At 39.1% G+C, this 13,462-nt stretch overlaps 1 protein-coding gene across 1 annotated transcript in view; it reads right to left on the reverse strand.

Annotated features, from left to right (window-relative positions):
- Nucleotides 1–8,175: 8,175 nt before the first annotated feature.
- Nucleotides 8,176–13,462, reverse strand: part of LOC147707966 (amine sulfotransferase-like) — a 249,662-nt gene continuing 244,375 nt past the window's right edge. Inside the window, exon 8 of the mRNA XM_086926771.1 lies at nucleotides 8,176–8,970. Within this exon, the coding sequence (XP_086782897.1) occupies nucleotides 8,846–8,970 (125 nt within the window). The 3' untranslated portion in view covers nucleotides 8,176–8,845. The remainder of the gene's footprint in view (nucleotides 8,971–13,462) is intronic.

Raw genomic sequence — 13,462 nt, forward strand, 5'->3', positions numbered from 1 at the left:
AATCTTTCTCTTGTCAAATGCCAACTAACCAGTACTCTACTCACACTCGATCTCTCCGTGCTTACCAGAATTCAATCGCGTGTACCTTCTCCTGCCTTCAGATCTAATCTACTCATTCCGTGCACCTTCAGGCTCCAACCATTCTGTAAGCACAGAAGTCACCATCAGACTCACTACAATTCTACTGGACACCCACGTTCCTGAAACGTGTAATTGGTATAAACCCTCACCTTCATTTCTTTCCGTTATGGGTCGTAAATCACCTGGGTGTCCCGGCGTCTGCCAAACAAGCGTCTTGCCATGGACTCTACTCTCCCAATTTCATTGAAAAATCAACAACGGACTACAACCTGCTACACGCCATCTTGGAAAGGGAAAGTTACTGGAATCCTCACAACAGGTGTGCATTGGACTATATCTATGCACTAACTTGACAAAAACCAATCTGACTCCATTGCCACCTCAAAAAAGTGAAAATAAATCAACTCTAAGACTCCACCGTTCATCTCAACAAAAAATCCCTCAACAACACAGACGACTGTGAAAAAAGTATGAAAAAATGCTCTTGCATCAATAAAGCATGATTGAATTGAATAGATGAATGAAAAAAATTGAAAGAACATTTTTTCGATTTCTGAATACAATGAATGACATTTTCATTACAAGTTTGAGCATTGCACGGGTATACAGATACAGAGAATTGTCATCTGAGCCATCATTACTGAAAATATGCAAAATCTATGCGTTCATTTAACCCCTTGGGATCCTGGGTACCCAGTTTTTTTATCCAAAATGTTTCCCTTTGGAGGAGGGATCTAGTGAGATCCGTACCTTCAGAGAGTTGAACTTGTTCAAGCACTGAGAATTGTAGTTGTGCTATACTGTGTCAGTAAGAGAAAGGCTGAAAGCCTAAAAAGAAAGTTTACGTTTATTTGATTAAATAACTAACTAGGAAAATGCTTCTCTATTTAATATCCAATTCAGTTTTCTTGTCTTACAAGAGAAAGCACCCGACAATGGCATTCAACGCTATTACAAGCCTTACAGACAATAGGCCAAACACATTGGCTTACACTACAGAACAAGCTACAGATATTTATGCACTCATTCATGAAGTGAGGGCATCAAATGTTCAAGGCAATACAGTGATTCAGCAGCTGAAACAACTAGAGTTTCTAGTCAAACGTGAACTGAGTCAAAAATTACATGCTTCCACGCTTATACAGTATCAATGAGCTAAACGTATACCGCGTGGCTTGATAATGTCCATTAAGCCTATGCTATATAGATTTCACCTGAACAAGGAGTTTATGGAAAAATGGTATTCCATTTTGAATAAGTGTTCTTTAGACCTTTTTCTATTACTGGTGGAAAAACTGGCCAGGGTAATACACAAACTATCTATTGAGATAGAAGAAATCAAACAGAATTTGGGAGAAAGAATGGAGAAAAATGATTGGGAAAAAGAACTGGAGGAAATCAATATACGTTTAGACAAATACACCAAAGAATTACAGGAAGGCAAGCTACGGAAATATAAAAGAGACACTCTGGATTATAAACTTAATGAGGTGTATACGTGGGCGGAAGTTTACGCCCAGAGACGCTCCTACCAAAAAAAGAAATTTACAGTAACAACTTCCGAAGAAAGTAGTGTGTCAGACACCGATATAGGCACAAGTAGACCTCCAGCTCAAACACATATAGGGGACAAAACAGCATCTAAAGACACGTCTGCAAAGAACAGAGAAGGCACCACTGGTACAAAAGATTTTTTATCCATGGCCATGGATGCAAGTCAAACACCGGGTACGTCAAAGGCAGGAGGAAAACAAGGAGAAGCCACCGTAAAAGCACAATTAAGGAGCCAGAAATAAACCTAGTAGTCAACATCTCAAAAACTACTCTCACGACAAACCAGAAAAGAGTTTTGAACAGAGGTTTAAGTTTTGTACCAACATATGACACGAACATACTTGACATTGAAGTGGCGTTTTTTTTTAATTCTTGCGGGTTCTCCGCCTTAAACATTTCTTCAATAATGTGGCACCCAGTCAACCAGAAAAGGAACCCACAGAGTTCCTTGAATTTCGGCCTAAATCCAAGTTTCAAGCTCCAATATCGCAAAAGGTGTTAGATGCATTTGAGAACTCTGTACTACGAGATGTGCAAAACTTAAATCTTCAAAGATCTACTAAGAAAAACCTGTCGTTCCAAGACAGGCAAACCCTGACTGCACTACAAAATAATGATCAACTGATGATACAAAAAGCAGATAAAGGAGGAGCGATATAGTGATGGATACATCCTTCTATAAAAGCAAAGTCACTGAGCATGTTTTTGATGAATCAACATACCTACGATTGGATAATGACCCTATTAAAGAACTGAAAATCACTCTCATATTGATTCTGGATGATGCATATGACAAAGGTTTCATCACTATTCCCACTAAACAATTTTTAACAGTAGATTTCCCAAGACAACCGCATCTCTACATGCTTCCAATAATTCACAAGCATTTGCAAAATCCACCAATGAGACCAATAGTAACGGGATGTTGAACCATTTTTGAGCCCTTAGGCCAGTACATTGATACATTTCTTCAACCATTCGTTCAGATGTGGTCATCATATGTAATAGACACAACAGATTTTTTAAATAAAATTGGAGAAGTTACTCCTACTGAAAACATGATTCTTTGCACAGTGGACGTTAAGACACTCTACACGTCTATACCTCACCAAGCTGGCATTGAAGTTGTGGAATGGGCGTTGTTACGCCAACCTGAAATCAAAGCTGACAAAATATTTATTTTAGAGATCCTACATTTTTGTCTGTATCACAGTTATTTTATATGGGACGGCCAATTTTTCCTTCAACAGAAGGGTACATCTATGGGTTTCGCTGGGGCCCCAGCGTATGAGAATATCTTTATGGCGAAATTCGAAGCAGACCATATTTATAACAACAGAGAGTAACAAGAACACACAAAACTTTTTTGCAGGTTCATTGACGACATCTTTATATTATGGACAGACAGCAAACAGAAGCTTGAAAACAAATTGATCCAGTTGAATAGTTTTGATGAAAATATTAAATTTACGCACATTATCAGTTATTGTCAGATCGCATTTCTGGATGTCCAAATCAAATTAGTAGAGTCTAAGATTCGGACCACGGTATTTAGAAAGGATACCGATGTCTATAATGCACTTCCGTTCCAGAGTTTTCATCCCCCCAGTCTGAAGAAGAACCTCCCTTTTTCACAGTTCATGAGATTGAAAAGAATTTGTTCAGAGACCTCTGATCTAGAACTACATCTAAAAATACAGCAACAGAAATACGATGGGGATATCCCGAAGAGTTACTCGATCAAGCTAAAACTCGGATCTTGGCACAGGATCGGAAAAATCTGCTCAAACAGAAACCCAAAGAGAAAACAGAGAGGCACGTGTTTGTGTCGAAATTCAGTACAAGTACCCAAAAAATAAAAAACATCATAAATCGTCACTGGGGTCTTCTAGAAAGTGAACCAGATTTTCAAGGGATTTTCCGAATAAGACCGTTATTTGCATTTACCATATCAAAAAACCTGAAGGAGATATTGAAATTTTCATCCAAACAAAAACAACAAACCTCGTATAAAGGCATGAAGAAGTGTACCAATTGCGTACACTGTAATAATGTCATAGTAGGAGCTGCTTTACATCACCCACAGATGGGAAAGGAAATAAAACTGTTTCATAATTCTGATTGCAATTCAATGAATTTGATTTACTACATTAAATGTCTCTGTGGGAAACTATATGTAGGGAAGACAGAAAGAAAATTGAAAGTAAGGATTTCAGAGCATAAAAGTACAATCAGGAATTTGAACATCAAGAGTAGTCTAGCTACGCACTGGACAAAAGAGGGACACAGTATAGCACAACTACAATTCTCAGTGCTTGAACAAGTTCAACTCTCTGAAGGTACGGATCTCACTAGATCCCTCCTCCAAAGAGAAACATTTTGGATAAAAAACTGGGTACCCAGGATCCCAAGGGGTTAAATGAAAGCATAGATTTTGCATGTTTTCTGTAATGATGGCTCAGATGACAATTCTCTGTATCTGTACACTCGTGCAATGCTCAAAATTGTAATGAAAATGTCATTCATTGTATTCCGAAATCGAAAAAATGTTCTATCATTGTTTTTCATTCATCTATTCAATTCAATCATGCTTTATTGATGCAAGAGCACTTTCTCGTACTTTTTTCACAGTCGTCTGTGTTGTTGAGGGATTTTTTGTTGAGATGAACGGTGTAGTCTTAGAGTTGATTTCGTTTCACTTTTTTGAGGTGGCAATAGAGTCAGATTGGTTTTTGTTAAGTTAGTGCATAGATATTGTCCAATACACACCCGTTGTGAGGATTCCCTTAACTTTTCCTTTCCAAGATGGCGCGTAGCAGGTTGTAGTCCGTTGTTGATGTTTCAATGAAATTGGGAGAGTAGAGTCCGTGGCAAGACGCGTGTTTGGCAGACGCCGGGACACCCAGGTGATTCACGACCCATAACAGAAAGAAACGAAGGTGAGGGTTTACACCAGTTACACGTTTCAGGAACGTGGGTGTCCAGTAGAATTGTAGTGAGTCTGATTGTGAGTAGATTAGATCTGAAGGCTGGAGAAGGTAAACGCGATTGAATTCTGGTAAGCACGGAGAGATCGAGTGTGAGTGGAGTACTGGTTAGTTGGCATTTGACAAGAGAAAGACTCATTATTGTATTGTGTTTTCAGAAGGAAGTTGTCCCGTTCAACACTGGACGATGTAAGCATGATTCATTTATTTAGTTGAGCGTATCATTGTTAACACACTGGTGTGGTGTCGGGTTCTTAAAAACACCTTCATATTAAGGACAACAGGTGGCTAAAGAAGGCGATTTCTGATGACTTTTGGTAACAATTGAACGTTTTTTTGTTTTATACATTCTCTAGTTGAATATGATGCTGAATGCTGTTTATACATTGTTTTTTAGATTAACTAGGCTGAGGCTCCTGATGAAGGGTCAACTTATGGCCCGAATTGCATTGAGCCGATGAAGGACAACAGAAGAAAATGTTGAAATTGATTGAAAATAATATACTTCATGTACTGGGAACCATATGATTTGATGTACTAATGACATTTGCGTATTTATGTTTACAAAAAAATGATAGAAAGATTTCTTTGTGTCGAATTAAAACATCATAAACAAGATTGAATAATTGTTTATTGTGGGTAAACATTGTATATAACAGGTGGAATCCACCCAAGACACAGTGCGTAGTTGTCGAGCACTATGGGCTCGAGGTAGGCATATTAGTTTTGGGACATGAGGTAGGGTGTCAGAATCAGAAAACCATACAAAGGTCTCTGAGTGAAAGAATATGTATGCTTAAGTACAAAGCATTTGCACACATGTTGTGGAGATCAGCAGAGATGCAGGCTCCATGAGCAGAGATTCAGAGCTGCCAACAGAGGTGTGGCTGCATCATTTCCTAGCAGGAACTCTGATCCTGCCACATTCTGTTTTCATGTGCAGGTTATATGCTGGTTTGTGCCACCTTAAGCAGACTGTAATCTGCCCTCTTAGAGCTGTCTGATTTCCCCATGTATCAAGTGCTGTCCTGCAGAGACTGGGAAACAACAAAAACAATGGAGCCCATCACAGCTCTGTGCTGTTCTTGGGGCATGGTGAGCTTGAGAAATCACTTGACCTGAAACTGTGACAGTCAAGATCATTTCTGTTTTATTTCTGTGAGTAGAATTATAGATCAGAAATATTGTTCTAAATTGTCATGTTGCTCCTGGCTGTTTTTCAATAAAAGCACACATTTTATATTCTGGAAAACTATATGACACACAGGATCTAATACCAACAAAAGCTCTGAAACCCTGCTACGTTCCTACTAATTGATTAGACAGGGTGAGAACAATATCGAGCTGTGTGGACTGGAACATGTACAGCTACTCTTAATAGTTTATTTAGGAGTTTATTATATTGCAAAACTAGCTTAAAGGCACACAAATGCATTTTAGCACATATTTCTGTTTTAGCAGTAGCAATTAATACAAGCAACGCAGTATATGTGAGAGTATGTGGTTGAGATAGAAGGAAATGCTGCTGGATGCCATGGGGTAAACAAAAGTATGAGTTTTCATTTATGCAAAAGATACTGGGCCATCTAATCTTCATGAGCAAAGTGGTGTCAGGAAGAACATTTTGCAGACAGCTGGTATTTGCTATGAGGTTTTCAAAGCCACATCACATGATTAGGATTCTGAACAGAGTGAGAAAGGGCATGCCAATATGACTGAGCATCGTATACTTCAACTGAGCAATATTGTGCCAACAGGGTAAACCAATGACTTGGATGGTATAAATATTTTCTGAAGATTCTAGTTCAGGTAGCTATGGGATATATTGGAAGGCTTGGTGGCGTGTGGAACTGTAGCCGTATGACAGGAAAGAGAGGTGGCACTGTATTGCTTTCTTAGAACCTTTTTTTCAGATGTGCTAGTTGTGAGGTGGCAGAGTTGGAACTTCAGAATAAGAAAGTAGCAATGGTAGTGGACATTGAGGAAATAGTCCACCTAGTGAACAAATTTACTGCAAACAATGGGCCCGATTCACAAAGGTAAGCTGAGACGAACGTCTAACTTTACGACTTATGGTATTCACAAAGGGCTTTACTACTCGTAAATGCCCTTTGTGAATACCAAATGTTGAACTTTATAACTATTGATATTCACAAAGAGCATTTATGAGTAGTAAATGGGCTTTGTGAATACTGAAAGTCTTAAAGTTAGACTTTCATCTCATTTTACCTTTGTGAATCGGGCCCAATGAGTATGCTATGTGGCAGGGTATGCTCAGACGTGAGTCCCTTGCTCACTTTGCCACTGGATTTAAGCAAGCCGGGTTGAAGACGGCTGGAATGCCAGAAACCGGTCCTCTGAAGCTTGTTTCCGGTCCAGGGAAGACATGGCTTGGCAGTTCGGGCTGGACTGTTCCCATGAGGCACAGGGTCAGACTGATTTGCATATGGCCATGTCTGAACTGGGGTGGCAGAGTGGGCTAAAGAACGGTGATGGATTAAACCCAGATCTTTTGACTGGGTGTGAGTGTTTGATTGACTCAGATGCTCCGTCCATCACCACCCCCTTTTGTACCATGAATTTACTGAGAGCACTCGTTTTACTGTGTTTACATTGCAGCATTCTATTTTTGAGCTAAGCACATTCATGGACTGGACAACAAGCCACAACAAGCTGATTAATGTGTTAGATCATTGAAAGTGGACATGGTCGGCAAGGACCAGTGGTTAGGCCCAGAGGCAGATGTGCTGGTGATAGCAGTACCACTGGAGATGTGTATGATAGGACACTGAGGGTAAGGCAGATGTCTAACAAGTCATTGGTAATATCAGCGATGATGACATACAGTCAGACATAGAACAAGTTCTTGTTTTTTAGGCACAAGAGCGAGAGAAAGGAATTGTTGATACCTTGGCCGTAGGTTTGGCAAGTATTTTTAATTCAGGTAGCTTGGCAGGGATAGCATTTATAGGAAATGCTTCTGAGGGTTTGAGATGAGCTGAGGCTAGCTGGGTAGGAGGAGTTTAGGCAGATGGACAGAAAACTTAAGAAGTGTTATGAGCTTGGTGAGATCTGCATGTGCATCCACCTGTTGAATGCCACCTTTTTAGATCAATATTTTGGGGATGGTCATTGTGCCTTTCCTGGCACCTGAGGTGATTGAAGAGAAAAAAAAGAGAACTTTATTTAGAGAGGACATTGTAGGATGAGGTGACGAGATGAGATTATGGGTATAGAAGTGTAAGACCAATCAGAGAGCAGTGGGCATTGGCATAAGGATGGGGCTGTACACACAAGAAACCCTTTTTATGGAAAGAGTGAAAATCATTTCCCTTGTCACTAGTACATATTCTTAGCTGTTGGACATTCTAAAATCCACACAATCCTTCACTCACACAAGGTGACTAGCTTCATCACCAGTATATTTGAAGCACCTAGCTCACACAGTACAATAGAATATTGTTTCAGCAAACAAGAATATGAGCACAGTATTTGGAACATAACATGCACCAAAACATTGCATCTGGTCTTATAAATTATTTTTAATGTGCACTTATGGTCAAGACGTCTTTAATACATGATTTACCAGGGGCATACTACAAAACTGCATCCCCAGAAAAGCAGATAAAGAGTTGGAGTAGCAAATGCAGATAGTTCAGAAAGGCACCTTTAGTCGTGTTTCTCTTTACTTTTATATAACATCGACATGAGAATACTGTACAAGATACAATGTAACTAAGGCAAATACCAAGTCTGGGGGCCAACATACTATTTAAATGGTATTTACTGTTATCAGTGACATTATTCATGCTTTAATTTTCTTCTGGAACTATATTACATCCATGAATAAACATTATTCAATCCAAGAACAATTTCATTTGAGAAATCCACTTTAATGCTCGATACACAGAACATTTGTACATTCTACTTTTTTCAAAGACTCACCTAAGATATTGATGAGTATTTAAACATTATACAAGTATTATATATATTGTTAGTTTTGATATACATTTATTTCGGATTGAACATCTACACATGCATGGGATGAAACACACCTTATAGAAAATACAGGCAATATGTATGTTTAATTATGTGTTTTTTCTAGCCAAGAGAATGTATTTCAGTTTACGAGAAAAACATATACATTAATAGCATTACTCCAATGATTTAAAATATAATGAAGAAGAAATTATTGAATGAAAAGATGAACTGAGCTAATCGGACTATTTGTCTTCATTAATATCCCAAATAAACTCCAGTGGTAGATCCTTCATCTTCTCTTGATATATCTTGTCAAATCTTTCACTCTGCGCAACAGTCATATGGTTTTTCCAGTCACCAATGGTACCTGTAAAAAAATAAAGCAGAGACAATTAGAAGATGCAGTGTCTCATTGTGTATTCGTTGCATATATTTAAATTGCACGTTTTTCAGAAACAGTAGTGAGGGGTATTTTAAAAACCAGGATCTGATTTATGGTCACTATTAGATCATGCCAGATAGCCTGCTTGGGGGGTGGTAACCATGACCTCTGATACCCTGGTGGAGGATTGCCCACTCAATTTAGAGAGTTTTATCTACCCAGGGGACATCTTTGTGCTGTGGATAGAGCTGCTGTTACTGCTGCAACTTCCTTCACAGCATTTAAGGTTTTTTGAGCGGGAGCTATGTCTAAAGAGCCAAAACATTTTTGTTTGGACTAAATAAACTCCCAAAGAGGGATGTAAGTTTTTTTCTAAACAAAAAAATGGCCTTGACATGCCAGGAGTTTTGTGCCTGCAGTTTTGGGCAGTCTTTTTTCTTTTTCCTGCCTGTGTCCACCTGGAAAATGAGTTAAAGTTGCCCTGCCTTCAATAAGTTGGGGCAATTGTCACTGTGATCTGGCAACTGTTTATACACTGGCTGCAATTCAGAGGTTTACTCCAAAGAAGTCAGCAGGGGGTCTGAGGGCATCAACCTAGGGTGGGACTGAAATAAAACTGATTTACAACTATGCTCCCTCTCTGCTAAACTCTAAATAAAGCTTGTTCTTCCTACAGCACCGAATAGGTTTAATGAAAAAATTAATTCTTCAGTCCAGAAAATTGAATGATTCCACATCTTATGCTGTAGCCCTTACAATGGACGCTGAATCTCATTAGTGTCTGTCTAATGTTAATGTTCTAATCCAAAAAACATATGCAAATGCATGCCCAAGTGCTGTCTCCTGATTTTTCGGGATTTCATACTTAATTGACAAATTTGCCAGTCTATGCAGCATCATGCATACAGGTTGTGGTAACATTTTAATAGCAAACAGCGCCCCAATTTCTAAGCATTGAAAATCACCCATTTGATGATTAGTCGCCTTACAATTGTCATATTACAACAAGGCAACTGACCTTCACTTAAAAGGGACAATACTGCAGCAGTTGTGAATAGTTGAAATTTCATGATCATATTCCCTCTTCGTTTTTTTCTTAATTTTTGAATCAATTCAATATTGAAGCTCTGAACTGGCCTGTCTGGAAGTGTAATGAGGCGCATTTCAAAATTTATAATGCCACTCCTGTAATATTTCTGGTGACTCATTACCCACTTGTAGGCTTCTATGTTTCCACTGAAATTAAACTATTTCAGCTTTTATTGGCACGTTACAATGCATGTCTTCTTCAATCAGATTCATGATGCACAGTAAAGTCAATCATGGCAAGTTTGTTGTGATTAATGAAATAACCAATAGTGCTATCTAATTTATTTCCATGTTCAAAGAAATTCCCGTATGGATTTTGACAAATCAAATTTCAGCACGAAGTCACTGTTCCATATTAAAACATTGCTCCTTGAGGTTGTCATAACTGCTGGGTTTTTTAAATGTGAAAAGAAATTCAAAGAGCCGTTGCAGCCAATTCTCCAATTCTGCATCCAAAAAGAGAGTTGAAAAGGTCATTTAAGGTTCTTCTGCATTGCTTGAAGGTTCATTATAACACACATAACAAGCCATCTTCTACCATTTTCTATATTGTTTTTCTGTAACAGAAGCCTCAAAATCTATAACTCTTTCAATATTACTTGCCTTCTCAACAGCTAGTACAAGTCAATTTTTTTTACAATTGTGAAGATCTATCTTTGTGTAATGCACCAGATCAATGGCCCTCCTTCCCTCCAATTCTGTATTATGGTTTAGCGATTCTGTAAACTGGTTACCAGCGGCTAAAATTGCATTTTCTTATATGTAAAAATCAATTTGGTCACAATTTTTTGCATACCGTCTAAATACTGACTTGCTAATTTAGCGACCCACAAATAGCAAATTGTTATTAGAGATTTCTGAATAGTGATTCACATTTTGTATGTATGAAAGATCCGTAAATTGTGAATAGTAGCAGAATAATGATTTTGTACATGCAATTTAGCACCAAATGGAATCAGGTGGTAATCAGGTGCAACCTGTTTAAAGAGCTCTAGAATGCATCAGGCCCTTTCACAATGCTACTTTAAATGTGATGGCAAGGAGGTGGTAAATACTAGCTGGTATGCAAGGGAAGAGACAGGAAAGTATAGTTAGGGCAGGCTTACTCCTTTTGAACAAATATATCGATGATGTCTGCACCTATGTCAGAAATTGTCCTGTTGTGTAAAAGAAAATAGGTTTGTAACTGCCTCTGTTGGGGTATCAAATTTGTAAGAAATTCTTCTTTAGCTCCCCTCCTCCAACTAGTGTGTTTAACTAAACCATATTTGTTGTAATTGATGCTTTTATTAATGCCCACTAAATGTTTACTAAAACCTTTCCAATTTTTATTTTGTTGGTGCTGCATTGAGAACATAAAGGCTGCCATGCTTCTGTAAAATCCTCCTGCTTATTTGTCTTTCCCTTAATACAGATTGTGATTTTTCCTTGGTTATTGTAGGTTCCTCTGACTATTCATTGTTGAAACTGTTGGTCTGCGTCTTGAAGGCACAGGTGGTGACGTAGTGGCTGGAGGCTCATTGCCCTACTGCATGCTAGATTGAGTGTCTTTTGATGCCTCTGCTCCTCAATCTTGCCCTCTCTGTGGTATAACAATTCATGTTACCTATCCTGATATTTAAAGAAAGAGTGATGTTTTGGTTCTTTAAAAAAAAATGGATAATTATTTACACTTATAATGTACTTTCTTTTATATCTAGTTATATGCATGTCTTTTTCTAAAAAGTCAGAACTTATATCTATAGATATGCTTAAATGTATGTAGCACAACTCACATAAAGCAACACAAAGAAAAATAGTATGAAGTTGATGTTGTTATTTTAGATTACTACCAAGGGGCCGATTCCGAGCTGGGTCAGAAGGTCCCTGAACGCGATCCGGCTGTAAAAAGTACAAGCCCACCACGCATGTTCGCCGCCTGACTCGTACAGCTGTACGAGCGAGCAAGTATGATGCGAGAAACGCAAAATCACCGACCAAATCGTTTCCGGGTCCGTACCGCTCCATACGCCTCGTCCGTAAACAAACTGTGCTGTGCAATGGAGGCAAATTCCAACTGAGCCAGTATGATGCACCTGTCGGACAGCCGGATTGAACCGAAGTTTCCGGCTCGCAAAACATCCGGGAAGCTGCCTTTGGGGGTCCGCGTCAGACCCCCGTCACCTCCAGCCTTATGACTCGGACACAGGGGGAGACCCAAGGGTCTCCCCAACACAGGCATGTATGGTGCGGATGGCACCAACACATACCCACTGTTGGGGGCACCTGTTAGAACTAGAGCTACCTAAATCCCTAATTTTACTACAGGACCCAGAATGCACTGCAAGGGAGGTGGATTGTGTGCTGTCCCATACTGCTCTGGGACTGATCAGGTGATGGGGAGGTTCTTAAGCCTAACAACAAACAATGTCTAGGGGTCAAAGGAGAAAGGGAACGCGACTGTGAGCACCATCCGAGACACAACTAATTACTAACGAGAGTCGGAAAGAACAACGGTGTGTGTGTATGTGATGAAGCTATAGACAAATCTCAAGGATATGGGAAAATATTCCCATCAGTTGCCACTCTGTACCGCCCTCTTACATCATATGGGTTCTCCTTACCCAGGAGATGTTGTCCACAGCCTACAGATGTTGGTGTAGCTGGAACTATTGAAAAATATGTGTTCAAATGGATGGTACGGGAGAATATATCGTGAGTGTATAACTGAATAGCAGTGCAAAAAGTGAAAGTGAAAAGTATTAAAATTGGATAGGACTGAGTAGAAGATACATTTTATTAATTATTCTCAGTTCGTCCAAATCTTAAAAACAGTGTAAAGTGACAACGGATTTAACATAATATCCGTTTGCAAATAGGGGTTGACATGTTTCAGCAAACGTGGCGGTCCACTGCTTTCATCAGGACCAGAGTGTTATGCTACTGCAAATAATAGTGAGACAGACAGCGCAGAGGGACGCTAGGAGACACCGCTGGACAGAGCGGTGCTCCTCTTACCTGAGCTACAGCCAGGTGGGGTGAAGCGTTATCCCCATACCTTATTGTGATGTGGTGGATCAATTAAATTAGAACAACCTGAAATAACAGGTGATACAATTTTTATTCTCACTATTATTTGCAGTAGCATAACACTCTGGTCCTGATGAAAGCAGTGGTATAACCACCACGTTTGCTGAAACATGTCGACCCCTATTTGCAAACTGATGTTATGTTAAATCCGTTGTCACGTTACACTGTTTTTAAGATTTGGACTAACTGAGAGTAATTAATAAAATTTATCTTCCACTCAGTCCTATCCAATTTTAATACTTTTCACTTTCACTTTTTGCACTGCTATTCAGTCATACACTCACGATATATTCTCCCATCCATCCATTTGAACACATAT

Source organism: Lissotriton vulgaris, chromosome 6, assembly GCF_964263255.1.
Source record: "Lissotriton vulgaris chromosome 6, aLisVul1.2, whole genome shotgun sequence".
Lineage (NCBI taxonomy): Eukaryota > Metazoa > Chordata > Amphibia > Caudata > Salamandridae > Lissotriton > Lissotriton vulgaris.